At 44.3% G+C, this 19,719-nt stretch overlaps 1 protein-coding gene across 1 annotated transcript in view; it reads left to right on the top strand.

Moving 5' to 3' along the window:
- Window positions 1-9,314: 9,314 nt before the first annotated feature.
- rskrb (ribosomal protein S6 kinase related b) overlaps window positions 9,315-19,719 on the top strand; it is a 34,816-nt gene continuing 24,411 nt past the window's right edge. Inside the window, exons 1-3 of the mRNA XM_036967807.1 lie at window positions 9,315-9,643; window positions 14,488-14,781; window positions 19,008-19,091. Of these exons, the coding sequence (XP_036823702.1) occupies window positions 9,614-9,643; window positions 14,488-14,781; window positions 19,008-19,091 (408 nt within the window). The 5' untranslated portion in view covers window positions 9,315-9,613. The remainder of the gene's footprint in view (window positions 9,644-14,487; window positions 14,782-19,007; window positions 19,092-19,719) is intronic.

The following is a 19,719-nucleotide window of genomic DNA, read 5'->3' as shown; positions in this document are numbered from 1 at the left end:
TACAATGACGGCCTCCTGCGGGGATGCGGGCTGGGTTTAGAAATAAATATAGGACAAAACGTGTCACGAGGACACTACATAAAGAGAGACTTAAAGACAAATCACTGATGGCCAAATGATTAAGAACATCTAGCCACTCGAGAGCACCCTTACCTGCCGATCTATAAATTATGTCTCCGTAATCTAGCATGGGTAGGATGGTCATTGAAATCAGGGTTAGTTTGGCACCTGTGGTAGAAGGGGAGCGATTACGGTGGAGGAAACAGTCTAGATTTAACCTTAGCCTGCAGCTTTGAGATGAGCTGGCCTCCACAATCACCCGACCTCAACCCAATTGAGATGGTTTGGGATGAGTTATATCGCAGGGTGAAGGAAAAGCAGCCAACAAGTGTTCAGCATACACTGGAACTCCTTCAAGACAATTGAAAAAGCATTCCAGGTGAAGCTGGTTGAGAGAATCCCCAGAGTGTGCAAAGCTGTCATCAAGGCTGCAAAGATTGTAAAATATATTTTTTGCTTACATCATATCATGTGTTATTTCATTGTTTTGTCTTCACTTTTTTACAATGGAGAACATAGTTAAAATAAACTTTTGACTGGTACTGTATGTGTATATTATATATGGTGTTTATACTGTTGTATTTAAGTGTATATGATATATAGTGTTGATCCTATATATTTTTATTTAAGTGTATATGGTCTATTGTGTTGTTTCTATATAATGTCACATTTAAGAGGTATCCTGGTGGCCAGTCTGTCCCAAACCTGTTGTTCAGGAAGTAATTAATTTATTAAGGGGCCTGGGAGTCAGTCTGTCCCAAACCTGTTGTTCAGGAAGTAATTAAGTTAAGAGGCCTGGGGGTCAGTCGGTTTCTGCTCTCCTGCCAACTTCTTATGGAATTGTCAAGCCAAACATGAAACTGAGTAATAAGGCACAAACAGACTGGCACTCAGGCTATAACGGGATGAATAAAAACAGACAGGCACTCGGGCTATAAAGGGATGATATCACTAACAGACAGGCACTCAGGAAGAGGAGACAGACTGAGTGATGATGCCTGCAGTGTCGTCATGGAGAGGCTGTGAGACACGATGACTTCTGGATACCTACTGTTGTCATGGAGAGGCTGTGAGACATAATGATGACTTCTGGGTACCTACTGTTGTCATGGAGAGGCTGTGAGGCATAATGATGACTTCTAGAAACCTACTGTTGTCATGGAGAGGCTGTGAGACATAATGATGACTTCTAGAAACCTACTGTTGTCATGGAGAGGCTGTGAGACATAATGACTTCTAGAAACCTGCTGGTAGATGAGAATAGAAGAGGCCCAGACAACCTGAACATCAGGATGGGATAGAAGAGGCCCAGACAACCTGAACATCAGGATGGGATAGAAGGATGAATGAATGAGAAACAAAGGAACTGCAGCTGATTCTGAGCTCACTATTTAATAGCTTAGAACTGTCAGAGGACTCATTGAGGGGATTTATAAGCCTGTTATTAGTAATACTATTATTAATATAAACAATCATAAAAACCCTACAAATAACAAAAAACAGCAACTTAACATTAGAGAACATAGAATTTGTGCATATTTTCTTTCGTGTCAACTAACCACGAACCAGTTCCTGACCCTTTCAGTGCCTCGTCAGGTTTCTTTCTTTGTGCTATAGTAACCAGGGAAATATGTGTAGATGTCTTTCCTGTCCACTAAGACTAAACTTTGTCAAATAACTATTCCATGTGTGTAAGGTGTGGTAAACTATTCCATAGTCTAGAGTAGTCCATGTGTGTATGGTGTGGTAAACTATTCCATAGTCTAGGGTAGTCCATGTGTGTATGGTGTGGTAAACTATTCCATAGTCTAGGGTAGTCCATGTGTGTATGGTGTGGTAAACTATTCCATAGTCTAGGGTAGTCCATGTGTGTATGGTGTGGTAAACTATTCCATAGTCTAGGGTAGTCCATGTGTGTATGGTGTGGTAAACTATTCCATAGTCTAGGGTAGTCCATGTGTGTATGGTGTGGTAAACTATTCCATAGTCTAGGGTAGTCCATGTGTGTATGGTGTGGTAAACTATTCCATAGTCTAGGGTAGTCCATGTGTGTATGGTGTGGTAAACTATTCCATAGTCTAGGGTAGTCCATGTGTGTATGGTGTGGTAAACTATTCCATAGTCTAGGGTAGTCCATGTGTGTATGGTGTGGTAAACTATCACACCACACCTTACACACATGAAAAGCCCTTGGGAAACCAGTCACTGCATTCAGTACCTTAACCGTGTTGTGACACGGGGTGGTACTGACCCAGTATTATAGGGGTAGTACTGACCCAGTACTATAGGGGTGGTACTGACCCAGTATTATATGGGTAGTACTGACCCAGTATTATAGGGGTGGTACTGACCCAGTACTATAGGGGTGGTACTGACCCAGTATTATAGGGGTGGTACTGACCCAGTATTATAGGGGTGGTACTGACCCAGTACTATAGGGGTGGTACTGACCCAGTATTATAGGGGTGGTACTGACCCAGTATTATAGGGGTGGTACTGACCCTGTATTATAGGGGTAGTACTGACCCAGTATTATAGGGGTAGTACTGACCCAGTATTATAGGGGTGGTACTGACCCAGTATTATAGGGGTGGTACTGACCCAGTATTATAGTGGTAGTACTGACCCAGTATTATAGGGGTGGTACTGACCCAGTATTATAGGGGTAGTACTGACCCAGTATTATAGGGGTGGTACTGACCCAGTATTATAGGGGCTGTACTGACCCAGTATTATAGGGATGGTACTGACCCAGTATTATAGGGGTGGTACTGACCCAGTATTATAGGGGTGGTACTGACCCAGTACTATAGGGGTAGTACTGACCCAGTACTATAGGGGTGGTACTGACCCAGTATTATAGGGGTGGTACTGACCCAGTACTATAGGGGTAGTACTGACCCAGTACTATAGGGAGAACTATAGGGGTGGTACTGACCCAGTACTATAGGGGTGGTACTGACCCAGTACTATAGGGGTGGTACTGACCCAGTACTATAGGGGTGGTACTGACCCAGTACTATAGGGGTGGTACTAACCCAGTACTATAGGGGTGGTACTGACCCAGTATTATAGGGGTAGTACTGACCCAGTATTATAGGGGTAGTACTAACCCAGTATTATAGGGAGTACTATAGGGGTGGTACTGGCCCAGTATTATAGAGGTGGTACTGACCCAGTACTATAGGGAGTACTATAGGGGTGGTACTGACCCAGTACTATAGGGAGTACTATAGGGGTGGTACTGACCCAGTATTATAGGGGTGGTACTGACCCAGTACTATAGGGAGTACTATAGGGGTGGTACTGACCCAGTACTATAGGGATGGTACTGACCAAATCCTATAGGGGTGGTACTGACCCAGTACTATAGGGGTGGTACTGACCCAGTATTATAGGGGTAGTACTGACCCAATACTATAGGGGTGGTACTGACCCAGTATTATAGGGGTAGTACTGACCCAGTACTATAGGGGTAGTACTGACCCAGTATTATAGGGGTAGTACTGACCCAGTACTATAGGGGTGATACTGACCCAGTACTATGGGGGTGGTACTGACCCAGTATTATAGGGGTAGTACTGACCCAGTACTATAGGGAGTACTATAGGGGTGGTACTGACCCAGTACTATAGGGGTGGTACTGACCCAGTACTATAGGGGTGGTACTGACCCAATACTATAGGGGTGGTACTGACCCAGTATTATAGGGGTAGTTCTGACCCAGTACTATAGGGGTGGTACTGACCCAGTACTATAGGGGTGGTACTGACCCAGTACTATAGGGGTGGTACTGACCCAGTACTATAGGGGTGGTACTGACCCAGTACTACAGTGAGTACTATAGGGGTGGTACTGACCCAGTACTATAGGGAGTACTGTAGGGGTGGTACTGACCCAGTACTATAGGGAGTACTATAGGGGTGGTACTGACCCAGTACTATAGGGAGTATTATAGGGGTGGTACTGACCCAGTACTAAAGGGGTGGTACTGACCCAGTACTCAACACATCCTGGAGCTGTCCTGGTATGAAGGCGCCGACAGAGATGGTCGCCTCGCTTCAGGTCATCAGGAAACTGTGGAGTATTTCGTTTTTGTTGTGTGTTATTTCTTACATTGTTACTCCCGAAAAAGTTCTTAATACGTACAGCCGGGAAGAACTCAAATAAAATTTATTTATATAGCCCTTCGTACATCAGCTGATGTCTCAAAGTGCTGTACAGAAACCCAGCCTAAAACCCCAAACAGCAAGCAATGCAGGTGTAGAAGCACGGTGGCTAGGAAAAACTCCCTAGAAAGGCCAAAACCTAGGAAGAAACCTAGAGAGGAACCAGGCTATGAGGGGTGGCCAGTCCTCTTCTGGCTGTGCCGGGTGGAGATTATAACAGAACATGGCCAAGATGTTCAAATGTTCATAAATGACCAGCATGGTCAAATAATAATAATCACAGGCAGAACAGTTGAAACTGGAGCAGCAGCACGGCCAGGTGGACTGGAGACAGCAAGGAGTCATCATGTCAGGTAGTCCTGAGGCATGGTCCTAGTGCTCATGTCCTCCTCCGAGAGAAAAAAAGATAGAAAAAGAGAATTAGAGAGAGCATACTTAAATTCACACAGGACACCGGATAAGACAGGAGAAGTACTCCAGATATAACAGACTGACCCTAGCCCCCCCGACACATAAACTACTGCAGCATAAATACTGGAGGCTGAGACAGAACTATTGGATATATACACGACGTCAACTTACCAACATTACAACCAGGAATACGACTTTCCCGAAGCGGAGCCTTTGTTCAGACCTCCACCCTGGACATGGGATCTTATCCCAGAGGCCGACCCAAAACAACGCGGTCGCCGCAGGAGAGGCAGACGGAGCGGCCTACTGGTCAGAGTCAGAAGGCGAGCACATCATCCACCACTCCCGAGCATATTACTCGTACAAGCATTTCACTCCACTCACGCTAACATCTGCTAACCATGTGTCGGTGACCAATAACATCTGCTAACCATGTGTATGTGACCAATAACATCTGCTAACCATGTGTATGTGACCAATAACATCTGCTAACCATGTGTATGTGACCAATAACATCTGATAACTATGTGTATGTGACCGATAACATCTGCTAACCATGTGTATGTGACCAATAACATCTGCTAACCATGTGTATGTGACCAATAACATCTGATAACCATGTGTATGTGACCGATAACATCTGCTAACCATGTGTATGTGACCAATAACATCTGCTAACCATGTGTATGTGACCAATAACATCTGCTAACCATGTGTATGTGACCAATAACATCTGCTAACCATGTGTATGTGACCAATAACATCTGCTAACCATGTGTCGGTGACCAATAACATCTGCTAACCATGTGTATGTGACCAATAACATCTGCTAACCATGTGTATGTGACCAATAACATCTGATAACCATGTGTATGTGGCCGATAACATCTGCTAACCATGTGTATGTGACCAATAACATCTGCTAACCATGTGTATGTGACCAATAACATCTGATAACCATGTGTATGTGACCGATAACATCTGCTAACCATGTGTATGTGACCAATAACATCTGCTAACCATGTGACCAATAACATCTGCTAACCATGTGTATGTGACCAATAACATCTGCTAACCATGTGTATGTGACCAATAACATCTGCTAACCATGTGTATGTGACCAATAACATCTGCTAACCATGTGTATGTGACCAATAACATCTGCTAACCATGTGTATGTGACCAATAACATCTGCTAACCATGTGTATGTGACCAATAACATCTGCTAACCATGTGTATGTGACCAATAACATCTGCTAACCATGTGTATGTGACCAATAACATCTGCTAACCATGTGTATGTGACCAATAACATCTGCTAACCATGTGTATGTGACCATTAACATCTGCTAACCATGTGTATGTGACCATTAACATCTGCTAACCATGTGTATGTGACCAATAACATCTGCTAACCATGTGTATGTGACCAATAACATCTGCTAACCATGTGTATGTGACCATTAACATCTGCTAACCATGTGTATGTGACCAATAACATCTGCTAACCATGTGTATGTGACCATTAACATCTGCTAACCATGTGTATGTGACCATTAACATCTGCTAACCATGTGTATGTGACCAATAACATCTGCTAACCATGTGTATGTGACCAATAACATCTGCTAACCATGTGTATGTGACCAATAACATCTGCTAACCATGTGACCATTAACATCTGCTAACCATGTGTATGTGACCAATAACATCTGCTAACCATGTGTATGTGACCAATAACATCTGCTAACCATGTGTATGTGACCAATACAATTTGACTTGATTTATATTTCATCATAACCCATTATTACACATCCTGGACCCGTCCATGTCATCAGAACCCATTATTACACATCCTGGACCCGTCCATGTCATCAGAACCCATTATTACACATCCTGGACCCGTCCATGTCATCAGAACCCATTATTACACATCCTGGACCCGTCCATGTCATCAGAACCCATTATTACACATCCTGGACCCGTCCATGTCATCAGAACCCATTATTACACATCCTGGACCCGTCCATGTCATCAGAACCCATTATTACACATCCTGGACCCGTCCATGTCATCAGAACCCATTATTACACATCCTGGACCCGTCCATGTCATCAGAACCCATTATTACACATCCTGGACCCGTCCATGTCATCAGAACCCATTATTACACATCCTGGACCCGTCCATGTCATCAGAACCCATTATTACACATCCTGGACCCGTACATTATTCTGTGTATTTGTCATTGTGCGTATGTGTGTGTGTCATTGTTTGTGTGTGTGTCATTGCGTGTGTGTGTCATTGTTTGTGTGTGTGTCATTGCGTTCGTGTTTGTGTCATTGCGTGTGTGTATGTGTGTCAACGTGTGTGTATGTATGTGTGTGTGTAGGGGTAGTACTGACCCAGTGTCATAGTGTGTGTGTCATAGCCTGTGTGTGTGTATCGTAGTGTGTGTGTGTGTCTTAGCGTGTGTGTGTGTGTGTCCTAGTGTGTGTGTCATAGCGTGTGTGTGTGTGTCATAGCGTGTGTGTGTGTGTCATAGCGTGTGTGTGTGTGTCCTAGTGTGTGTGTGTCATAGCGTGTGTGTGTGTGTGTCATAGCGTGTGTGTGTGTCATAGTGTGTGTGTGTCATGGCGTGTGTGTGTCATAGTGTGTGTTTGTGTGTCTGTCATAGCGTGTGTGTGTGTGTGTGTGTGTCATAGCATGTGTGTGTGTGTCATAGCATGTGTGTGTGTGTGTGTCATGGCATGTGTGTGTGTTTGTGTGTGTGTCATAGCGTGTGTGTGTCATAGTGTGTGTGTGTGTCATAGCGTGTGTGTGTGTGTCATAGCGTGTGTGTGTGTCATAGCGTGTGTGTGTGTGTCATAGCGTGTGTGTGTGTGTGTGTCCTAGTGTGTGTGTGTCATAGCGTGTGTGTGTGTGTGTCATTGTTTGTGTGTGTGTCATTGCGTGTGTGTGTCATTGTTTGTGTGTGTGTCATAGCGTGTGTGTGTGTGTCCTAGTGTGTGTGTGTCATAGCGTGTGTGTGTGTATCATCGTGTGTGTGTAGGGGTAGTACTGACCCAGTGTAATAGTGTGTGTGTCACAGCCTGTGTGTGTATATCATAGTGTGTGTGTGTGTCGTAGCGTGTGTGTGTGTGTCCTAGTGTGTGTGTGTCATAGCGTGTGTGTGTGTGTCATAGCGTGTGTGTGTGTGTGTCATAGTGTGTGTGTGTCATAGTGTGTGTTTGTGTGTCATAGCGTGTGTGTGTGTGTCATAGCGTGTGTGTGTGTGTCATAGCGTGTGTGTGTGTGTCATAGCGTGTGTGTGTGTGTGTCATAGTGTGTGTGTGTCATAGCGTGTGTGTGTGTATCATAGCATGTGTGTGTGTCATAGCGTGTGTGTGTGTCATACCGTGTGTGTCTGTCATAGTGTGTGTGTGTGTGTGTGTGTGTGTGTGTGTGTGTGTGTGTGTGTGTGTGTGTCATAGCGTGTGTGTGTCAGCGTAGTCAGAGCATGAAATCTGTCCTCATCATGGAACCAGTGGTGCGTTATGGGAACTATGGCTTGACAGTCCTTTCACTCCGGTGTGTGTCTGTCTGTATGTGTCATGGTGTCTGTGTGTGTGTGTATATGTGTGTCATGGCGTCTGTATGTGTGTGTATGTGTCATGGTGTCTGTATGTGTGTGTATGTGTCATGGTGTCTGTGTGTGTATATGTGTGTCATGGTGTCTGTATGTGTGTGTATGTGTCATGGTGTATGTATGTGTGTGTATGTGTCATGGTGTCTGTGTGTGTATATGTGTGTCATGGTGCCTGTATGTGTGTGAATCCCAACCCTCCAGTGACCTGCTTTCCTCTGCCAGCTGAGCACACTGCATCAGCCGCTGGGCTGAGATTTGCCTCACACCCCCTTAGATACTGAGACCGAGCTCCCTGCCATCCAGGACCTCGAAGACCGTTCACTCTGCTACCGTCCAGCAAATGATACCTAAATAGTTAATTAATGGTTACCCGGACAATCTGCACTGACCCTACGCACATTCACTAGACTTTACAGTGCATTCGGAAAGTATTCAGACCCCTTGGCTTTTTCTATATTTTGTTTACAATATCCCATAATGACAAAACAAAAAACGTTTTTTAGAATTCTTTGGCAAATGTATTAAAAATGATAAACTGAAATCACATTTACATAAGTATTCAGACCCGTTGCTATGATACTGTAAATTGAGCTCAGGTGCATCCTTGCTTCCATTTGATCATCCTTGAAATGTTTCTGCAACTTGATTGTAGAAACATGTTATTTGATTTTGATTTGAGGGGACCAGGAATCACTAATGAGAGTGAGAAGAGCCTACTGCCTCAGCCTGCTACATTGTAAATGAATGACCACTGCAGTTGGGATTCAACTATATAAAAACCTTTATTGATTAATTTGTTCTTTTCAACTTAATCTGCCAACGACATTGTATTAACATCTGAACAACAGTCATCTACAAGAGTTTATCAACACGATTCCTTTTTATCACGGTAAATTGTCTTTATTGTGTTTTGTCTGTATTATAAATAATTCAAGAGTTCATGAAGATAGAATCTCCTTTCAGAGGGCGGGGCCGGGGAGAGAGAATGGGGCGGGTCTAACGCAACGGGCTCCCAGTCTGATTGGATAAGCGCCATGTGGGCGGATGTAGAGGTGACGTGACCTACAGAAGGGATTATTTTGTTTATGTCGCCTAATCTGCTCTGTCTGCTATCGACGACGACAACACGGTGGAAGACTTTAGGAAGTACTAGCTACTAATGTTTTACCTACCGACGGCTGGCCATAGTGTAGTCGCCGGGGCACAGAGAACCCGTGTGTGTGTGTTGCGCAGGCTGCGGATTGTGTGTGAGTGAGGGCGAGGATGAGGAGGGTGATGATGCTAGCAGGATGATGAAGAAGCAGTGTCGTGGTGGATGACAACAAGCTGAGAGAGACAGACCAGATGGGGGCGGACGCCAGTAAAGCCAGCAAGGTGAAATAGCAGGACTCTTCCTCTCTCTCAGGTAGTGGGCGACAGGTATACCGCTGCGGGGGGTTCCCTGGACGTCCTTGACGCTGAAACTTCTCTGACTATGACTGCATCAGCATCAGTGAGAGTTGTTGGGGTTTAACTTATTAATTAAACATAAGACACCAGCTCATATAGTTAGCTACTCATACTGTTTCACTCTCAGTGCATGAGATCAGGGCACATATCCACAAAGCATCACACAGTAGAGTGCTGATCTAGGATCTGTCCATGTAATCTTATAATATTATCCTATGTTACATTATTGCAATATGTAGTATATTAACTAGGGGTGTTATTTAGGGTGGCAGGTAGCCTAGTGGTTAGAGCATTGGACTAGTAACTGAAAGGTTGCTAGATCGAATCCCCGAGTTGACAAGGTAAAAATCTGTCCTTCTGCCCCTGAACAGGCAGTTAACCCACTGTTCCTAGGCCGTCATTGAAAATAAGATTTTTTTCTGAACTGACTTGCCTAGTTAAATAAGGTAAACATTTTGTAATTTTTTAAAGGTTGCTTGCTTAGTTAAATAACGGTACAAATAAAAACAAAAGCAAAAATAAATAAAACATTCAGATGTAGCCTTCCCAGTAATAGTGTGATAATAACAGTATGTGGCCTGGTCGTGTTGTTCTGGATGGATGATGGCTCTGTTCTCTACAGATTATAATACTCACATCATGAATGAACATACAACTGTAATGCGCAGAACGCTTAGCCTACATTAATCTGCTGTGCATATATATATATATATATATATATATATATATATATATATATATATATATATATATATATATATATATATATACAGTGCCTTGCGAAAGTATTCGGCCCCCTTGAACTTTGCGACCTTTTGCCACATTTCAGGCTTCAAACATAAAGATATAAAACTGTATTTTTTTGTGAAGAATCAACAACAAGTGGGACACAATCATGAAGTGGAACGACATTTATTGGATATTTCAAACTTTTTTAACAAATCAAAAACTGAAAAATTGGGCGTGCAAAATTATTCAGCCCCCTTAAGTTAATACTTTGTAGCGCCACCTTTTGCTGCGATTACAGCTGTAAGTCGCTTGGGGTATGTCTCTATCAGTTTTGCACATCGAGAGACTGAATTTTTTTCCCATTCCTCCTTGCAAAACAGCTCGAGCTCAGTGAGGTTGGATGGAGAGCATTTGTGAACAGCAGTTTTCAGTTCTTTCCACAGATTCTCGATTGGATTCAGGTCTGGACTTTGACTTGGCCATTCTAACACCTGGATATGTTTATTTTTGAACCATTCCATTGTAGATTTTGCTTTATGTTTTGGATCATTGTCTTGTTGGAAGACAAATCTCCGTCCCAGTCTCAGGTCTTTTGCAGACTCCATCAGGTTTTCTTCCAGAATGGTCCTGTATTTGGCTCCATCCATCTTCCCATCAATTTTAACCATCTTCCCTGTCCCTGCTGAAGAAAAGCAGGCCCAAACCATGATGCTGCCACCACCATGTTTGACAGTGGGGTTGGTGTGTTCAGCTGTGTTGCTTTTACGCCAAACATAACGTTTTGCATTGTTGCCAAAAAGTTCAATTTTGGTTTCATCTGACCAGAGCACCTTCTTCCACATGTTGGTGTTTCCTCCGGCGCATTGGTGCGGCTGGCTTCCGGGTTGGATGTGCGCTGTGTTAAGAAGCAGTTGGGTTGTGTATCGGAGGACGCATGGCTTTCAACCTTCGTCTCTCCCGAGCCCGTACGGGAGTTGTAGCGATGAGACAAGATAGTAGCTACTACAACAATTGGATACCACAAAATTGGGGAGAAAAAGGGGTAAAATTCACAAAAAAAAAAAACTATGAAATAACACATATGGAATCATGTAGTAACCAAAAAAACTGTTAAACAAAACAAAATATATTTTATATTTGAGATTCTTCAAATTGCCACAGCTTTGCACACTATAGGCATTCCCTCAATTAGCATCACCTGGAATGCCTTTCCAAAAGTTTGAAGGAGTTCCCACATATGCTGAGCACTTGTTGGCTGCTTTTCCTTCACTCTGCGGTCCGACTCAACCCAAACCATCTCAATTTGTTTGAGGTTGGGTGATTTGTTTGAGGGCAGGTCATCTGATGCAGCACTCCATTACTCTCCTTCTTGGTAAAATATTTCCAGGCTGTGTTGGGTCATTGTCCTGTTTGAAAAACAAATGATAGTCCCACTAAGCACAAACCAGATGGGATGGCGTATCGCTGCAGAATGCTGTGGTAGCCATGCTAGTTAAGTGTGCCTTGAATTCGAAACAAATCGCAGACAGTGTCACCAGCAAAGCACCCCCAGGCCATAACACCTCCTCCATGCTTCACGGTGGGAAATACACATGCAGAGATCATCTGCTCACCCACAACACGTCTCACAAAGACATGGCGGTTGGAACCTAACATCTCAAATTTGGACTCCAGACCAATAGACAAATTTCCACTGGTCTAATGTCCATTTCTTGTGTTTCTTGGCCCAAGCAAGTCTCTACTTCTTATTGGTGTCTTTTGTAGTGCTTTCTTTACAGCAATTTACAGTCTCCTCTGAACAGTTGATGTTGAGATGTGTCTGTTACTTGAACTATTTCAAATCAAATTCAAATCAAATGTATTTATAAAGCCCTTCTTACATCAGCTGATATCTCAAAGTGCTGTACAGAAACCCAGCCTAAAACCACAAACAGCAAGCAATGCAGGTGTAGAAGCTCTGTGGCTAGGAAAAACTCCCTAGAAAGGCCAAAACCTAGGAAGAAACCTAGAGAGGAACCAGGCTATGAGGGGTGGCCAGTCCTCTTCTGGCTGTGCCGGGTGGAGATTATAACAGAACATGGCCAAGACGTTCAAATGTTCATAGATGACCAGCAGGGTCATGTAGGCTGCAATTTGGGCTGCAATTTCTCAGGCTGGTAACTCTATTTGAAGAAACTTTCAAAGTTCTTGAAATGTTACGCTTTGACTGACCTTCATGTCTTAAACTAATGGACTGTCATTTCTCTTTGCTTATTTGAGCTGTTCGTGCCATAATATGGACTTGGTCTTTTACCAAGTAGGGCTATCTTCTGAATACCACCCCTACCTTGTCACAACACAACTGATTGGCTCAAATGCATTAAGAAGAAAATAAATTCCACAAATTAACCAAGAGTGTGGAAAGCTGTCATCAAGGCAAAGGGTGGTTACTTTGAAGAATCTGAAATATAAAATATATTTTGATTTGTTTAACACTTTTTTGGTTACTACATGATTCCATATGTGTTATTTCATAGTTTTGATGTCTGCAGTATTTTTCTACAATGTAGAAAATAGTCCAAATAAAGAAAAACTCTTGAATGAGTAGGTGTCATTATGAAACGTTTGACCGGTAGTGATCATGTTACGTTAATTTGTATTATTAACCTTATAAACTGCACACCAAAAACCCTGTTGTTTTGAAGTGGCCATAAATCACTCATCGATTTAGCGGAGGGATATGCGTTGTTGAAACTACCACAACTCAAAAACCCTGTGGAAACTGGAGATAGTTACCCTGGTTGGAAGACAACCTGCAGAACATTTTGGAATGTTGCATTTTGAAACGGGGGTCACCAAAACAGAAAGAGAAACGCCAATCACTCATTGCGCCAGTGGGGGGGGGATGAGGTTGCACGTCCTGCTAAAACTAACACAGCTCAGAAACCACACAGAATCTGGGAATAATGTGTACTTCACAGGTTAGAGAACAACTGGTAGAAGACAGCTAGCTGCATTTTGAAGTGTTGCATTTTGATTCAAGTGGGTTGACAACGTGGTAACTGTAATTGTTTGTTAATCCCATCAATATCACGCTGAAACCAATAGAACAGGGGGAAACAGTTGGGGGGTAGCGCTGCTTCAACTAACGCTATTCAAAGGCCACACGGAAACTTGGAATAACCTATACATGGTTGGTTAAATGAGAACTTGTATGAGGCATGCAACCTTCCCAAGTGCTCCCATGTCACCTCGCTCATCCGCACACTCCACTGGCTTCCTGAAGAATCTCACATCCACTACAAGACCGTGGTGCTTACCTACGGAGCAGTTGCATCCCACTGCTGGCTTGCTTCTGAAGCTAAGCAGGGTTGGTCCTGGTTGGTCCCTGGATGGGAGACCAGATGCTGCTGGAAGTGATGTTGGAGGGCCTGTAAGGAGGGACTCTTTCCTCTGGTCTAAAAAATTCCCCAGGGCAGTTATTGGGACATTGCTCTGTGTAGGGTGCTGTCTTTCAGATGGGATGTTAACCCTGGTGTCCTGACTCTTTGTGGTCAGAGTAGGGGTGTTAACCCTGGTGTCCTGACTCTCTGTGGTCAGAGTAGGGGTGTTAACCCTGGTGTCCTGACTCTCTGTGGTCAGAGTAGGGGTGTTAACCCTGGTGTCCTGACTCTCTGTGGTCAGAGTAGGGGTGTTAACCCTGGTGTCCTGACTCTCTGTGGTCAGAGTAGGGGTGTTAACCCTGGTGTCCTGACTCTATGTGGTCAGAGTAGGGGTGTTAACCCTGGTGTCCTGGCTAAATTCCCAAACTGTCCCTCATACCATGATGGTCACCTAATCATCCCCAACTTCCAATTGGCTCATTCATCCCCCCTCCGAAGGGGATTGTGGTAGGGTAGCCTCTACTACGCGTGATAAACATTTTGTCAGATCTATAGAAACGGGCTTGGGGGCCAAGTTTACGGCTGTTTGGAATTGATTCTATGTCTCCTCCCCATTATGTCTCATACCTACCCCCCTCGTCCTCTCTCCACCCCCTCCTCTCTCCACCCCCTCCACAGAGACCCCCAGCAGGGTCAGGGGAAAGAGAAGAGACTCAATGTTCTACAGGATGGAGAGGATTATTTTCCTCCGTTGGTCTGTCCATCCCTGCAAGCCTCTGTCGCCTGGCCCCTCCCACCCTGCGGCTCGGCCATCGGAGGATGATCAGAGATAAGGCCCCGCCTATCCCGGACCAGGTGTTAGGGGGAGGAGGGCCAGATAGACTGAGAGCAGAGTGGAGTCTGCCTGGCTTTATATCCATGTTCCTCCCTGAGTTCCCTCACAGAGCTGTACCAGGACATCAACACTTCCAGGTAGGACAAGCACACACACAGACAGACACACACACACACAGACAGACACACACACACACACACACAGGCACACACATTGACCAGACCCACACACTGGGCACATTGACCAGACCCACACACTGGGCACATTGACCAGACCCACACACTGGGCACATTGACCAGACCCACACACTGGGCACATTGACCAGACCCACACACTGGGCACATTGACCAGACCCACACACTGGGCACATTGACCAGACCCACACACTGGGCACATTGACCAGACTCACACACTGGGCACATTGACCAGACTCACACACTGGGCACATTGACCAGACCCACACACTGGGCACATTGACCAGACCCACACACTGGGCACATTGACCAGACCCACACACTGGGCACATTGACCAGACCCACACACTGGGCACATTGACCAGACCCACACACTGGGCACATTGACCAGACTCACACACTGGGCACATTGACCAGACTCACACACTGGGCACATTGACCAGACCCACACACTGGGCACATTGACCAGACTCACACACTGGGCACATTGACCAGACTCACACACTGGGCACATTGACCAGACCCACACACTGGGCACATTGACCAGACCCACACACTGGGCACATTGACCAGACCCACACACTGGGCACATTGACCAGACCCACACACTGGGCACATTGACCAGACCCACACACTGGGCACATTGACCAGACCCACACACTGGGCACATTGACCAGACCCACACACTGGGCACATTGACCAGACCCACACACTGGGCACATTGACCAGACCCACACACTGGGCACATTGACCAGACCCACGGGGTGAAATCCCTAAAGTGCCGTCTCGGTTCATAGCCAAACGACCTTTTAGGCAGTTCTGTGAGCAGACATTCCTGTATGAACGTTATACATGTAACTAGGAGAGGAGGGCCCTTATTACAGATATCGAAGAGGATTTCTCCTATTTTCATTCCATGTTTTCTACTATCTGTGATAAACACGCCCCTCTCAAAAAGTACTGGGTAAGAGGTAGAGACAATCCCTGGTTTACAGGGGAATTATCTGATTTGATCCAGAAATACACAATGGGCCAAAGCCAGAAAGGGTAATTCCCAGGCTGAATGGCAGTTATTCAGGGTACTGAGATACGGAAATGTAAAAAAGCTTCTATTATGAATCTACCAAGGCAAACCTCAATAACGAAATGATTGAAAACCATTAAATCCATGAATGCGAACACAAACTGGTCTCCTGCTAAAATTGTCCTCAGATTCAATGGATGTGGCAGACAAGAATAAACTGCTTGCCATGTTTAATGAGCATTTTGTTAAAGCTGGGTATTTATTTGACAATGAACTCAATCCTAACATCTCGAATGAGTCTGTGAATGAAATTGCCGCATGCTGGTCTATGGTTCATCTATTTCCTTTTACAGAGATTGAGTTTTCAGAAGTTGTAAAGGCACTCAAATCTATTGATATAAAGTAAGCAGCTGGTCCGGATCAATTAAACCCTTATTTAAACAAACAAATGGTGCAGAGATCATTGCTGATCCTCACTCATATTGTAACATATCCACCAGGAAGCAGGTGTAGAAGGGACCGATACAGATGAACAAACAGGAGAAGCGTACTGAACGTGAGAGAGAACAATACCACCTTCAACACTGTTGACCATGCTCTGCTGTTGACCATGCCCTGTTGTTGGCCTTCAACACTGTTGACCACGCCCTGCTGTTGTATAGACTAAAAAAGGTTGGTTTAAGTGTTGATGGGTTGGATTGGTTCCAGAACTACCTTTCTGACAGAACACAGTGTGTAGCTCAGGAGTTTACAAGGCTTACAAAAGGAGTTCCCCAGGGCTCCATTTTAGGTCCGATCCTTTTTACACTGTATATGAATGATAAAGGGAAGACTGTTGACTCTGCAAATCTCCATCTGTATGCCGATGACACAATTATTGATTCTAGAGCATCTAATATTGATAAAGCTTTTCAGGACTTACAGTTGGCCTTTGATGTTATTCAAAGGCAGCTTATTTGGAAATTGAAAACAAAATGTAATAGTTTTCTCTTCTCTGGAAGTAGACAGATGGAGTCAATTGCAGATTTGAACTATAAATGGCCAGCTGTCACGCCCTGGCCATAGAGAGGCTTTTATTCTCTATTTTGGTGATTAGGTTGGGCATTCTAGTTTCTTTATTTCTATGTTTTCTGTCTATCGTTGTCTCTGATTAAGAATCATACTTAGGCAGCTTTTTCCCACCTGTGGTTTGTGGGTAGTTGTTTTCTGTTTTGTGTTTCTGCACCAGACAGAACTGTTTTGTTCCACTTTGTTTGTTTTGTTTCAGTGTTCAGTTTGAATAAATAATCATGAAGACGTACCACGCTGCGCTGCGGTCCTCTTCTTCAGACGAGCGTTACACCAGCAAATTGATAGGGTGACCTCCTATAAGTATCTCGGGATTTGGTTAGATGGCTTGGGCATCTGGTGACTACAGTTCATCCATCTAATGCCCTGGGCGTTGTGCCTAAAAAAACAGACCTTAGCCGTGGTAAATTGGCCATATACCACACCTCCTCTGGCCTTATTGCTTAATTATAAAACCATGATATCTTGAACGTCATTGTTATGTAGTAATATGCACGGGTGTGATCGTTGTATGAATGAATCACAAGCCTAACCCTAATGCGGTGTTATCTTCAAAGTAAAACACCACTATTATGGCTATTAATCAGTCTTAAACAGTCAGTAAAATAGGGTATTTAGCTATCCTAAAGGATCGTAGCCTGTATCACCAAGCAATATGACCGTAGGATTATTCTTCTGGTTCATTCATGAACAGGTGGTGAGGAGATCCATTCTGTTACTTGTTATTCGTGTCAGTTGGAACACTGAATACCCAGCACTAGTTGCTCACGCTGCTTTGGTGGCTAGAGTGGTAACAGACGTGCTCGATGGAATGCGTTATCACGTGATGTTGCCAGGTCGGCAGCTGCCTTTGGATTAGGACCTCTGTTAGGAAACAGACACAGTCCTTAGCCCGTCCTGGCGAGGGTGGAGCCACTGGGCAGCACAATGCAACGCACCCTGGACTGAGCAGGCAAATAGGAGAACATGTGGTGGACCCTCTGTTAAATGACACATTTATTGAGGTAGAAATATGATCAATGGCTCGTTGGAGAGAGAAGATAACCTCCCGCCAGTATTGTAATCTGACATGTATGACAGACGTTTTCACCATCTAGAAGTTGTATTTCTATGAACTGCCAGTGTAGCGAGAGAGACCTTTACCACACAGTTCTACGTCGTACATTTCTGCCTGCCTGAACGGCAAGAGCTCAGGTGAAAACACGAGACGACCCTGAGGATGGACAGAACATCACTCATCAACTAAATAACAGTCAACACTCCTTCCTTTAATATGACCTTAATGGATTGTAAATAAGTCAGTTGACTGTCCGAGGATGGAACTACCACATGAGTCGCAAAACATCTTCACGTCGCTACGGCGACCGCGCAAACTAGCCACGCTAGTCCTGTTCGTTAGCTTTCTGCTTACCAGCTCGAACAAAAAATGACACGATGGTAATGACAGCTAACGAACTTCCGTACATCGCGGTGTTCCGTACACTTTACCTTATTTTAGCGCCATCGCGACACGTCACAATGTAACATACAGCATCATTACCATGTCAATACTATTACTATTACCATACTATTACTATTACTATTACCATGTCAATCAACACTTGAATAGAAACGTAGTTTACACCCCGGATATTAATGCCAACATAGTCTCTACAGTCCCATTAGTTTTCATTACAGCCTGGATATGAATGCCAACATAGTCTCTACAGTCCCATTAGTTTTCATTACAGCCTGGATATGAATGCCAACATAGTCTCTACAGTCCCATTAGTTTTCATCACAGCCTGGATATTAATGCCAACATAGTCTCTACAGTCCCATTAGTTTTCATTACAGCCTGGATATGAATGCCAACAGTCTCTACAGTCCCATTAGTTTTCATTACAGCCTGGATATGAATGCCAACAGTCTCTACAGTCCCATTAGTTTTCATTACAGCCTGGATATTAATGCCAACAGTCTCTACAGTCCCATTAGTTTTCATTACAGAGGCCATTACTATTTCTCTCTATTGAAACCAGACCCTAGACACTGTAGGGTTTTGGAGACTCTTCCCACCTCCTCTCTCTTGTTCCAGGTGTTGGGATATATCGCCAAAGGATCCTTTGGTCCCATTCTGAAGGTGAAGGACAAGGCCAAGCAGAAAACCTACGCTGTCAAGGTAACCCTCCAATAGCACTTTACACTCGCATGCATATCATATACACTACAGACCAAAAGTATGTGGACACCTGTTCATCAAACATCTCATTCCAAAATCATGGGCATTAATATGGAGTTGGTCCCCCTTTGCTGCTATAACAGCCTTCACTCCTCTGGGAAGGCTTTCCACTAGATGTTGGAACATTGCTGCTATAACAGCCTCCACTCTTCTGGGAAGGCTTTCCACTAGATGTTGGAACATTGCTGCTATAACAGCCTCCACTCTTCTGGGAAGGCTTTCCACTAGATGTTGGAACATTGCTGCTATAACAGCCTCCACTCTTCTGGGAAGGCTTTCCACTAGATGTTGGAACATTGCTGTCGGGACTTGCTTCCATTCAGCCAGTAGAGCATTAGTGAGGTCGGTCACTGATGTGGGGCGATTAGGACTGGCTCGCAGTCGGTGTTCCAATTCACCCCAAAGGTGTTTGATGGGGTTGAGGTCAGGGCTCTGTGCAGGCCAGTCAAGTTCTTCCACACCGATCTCGACAAATAATTTCTATATTTTTTTATTTTACCTTTATTTAACTAGGCAAGTTCTTATTTTAGGAAAATAGGAAAAAAAAAAATCTTATTTTCAATGACGG

The sequence above is a fragment of the Oncorhynchus mykiss genome, chromosome Y, assembly GCF_013265735.2.
Source record: "Oncorhynchus mykiss isolate Arlee chromosome Y, USDA_OmykA_1.1, whole genome shotgun sequence".
Classification (NCBI taxonomy): Eukaryota; Metazoa; Chordata; class Actinopteri; order Salmoniformes; family Salmonidae; genus Oncorhynchus; species Oncorhynchus mykiss.
The sequence above is the reverse complement of the archived record's forward strand: the minus strand, read 5'-3'. Positions and strand labels throughout refer to the sequence as shown.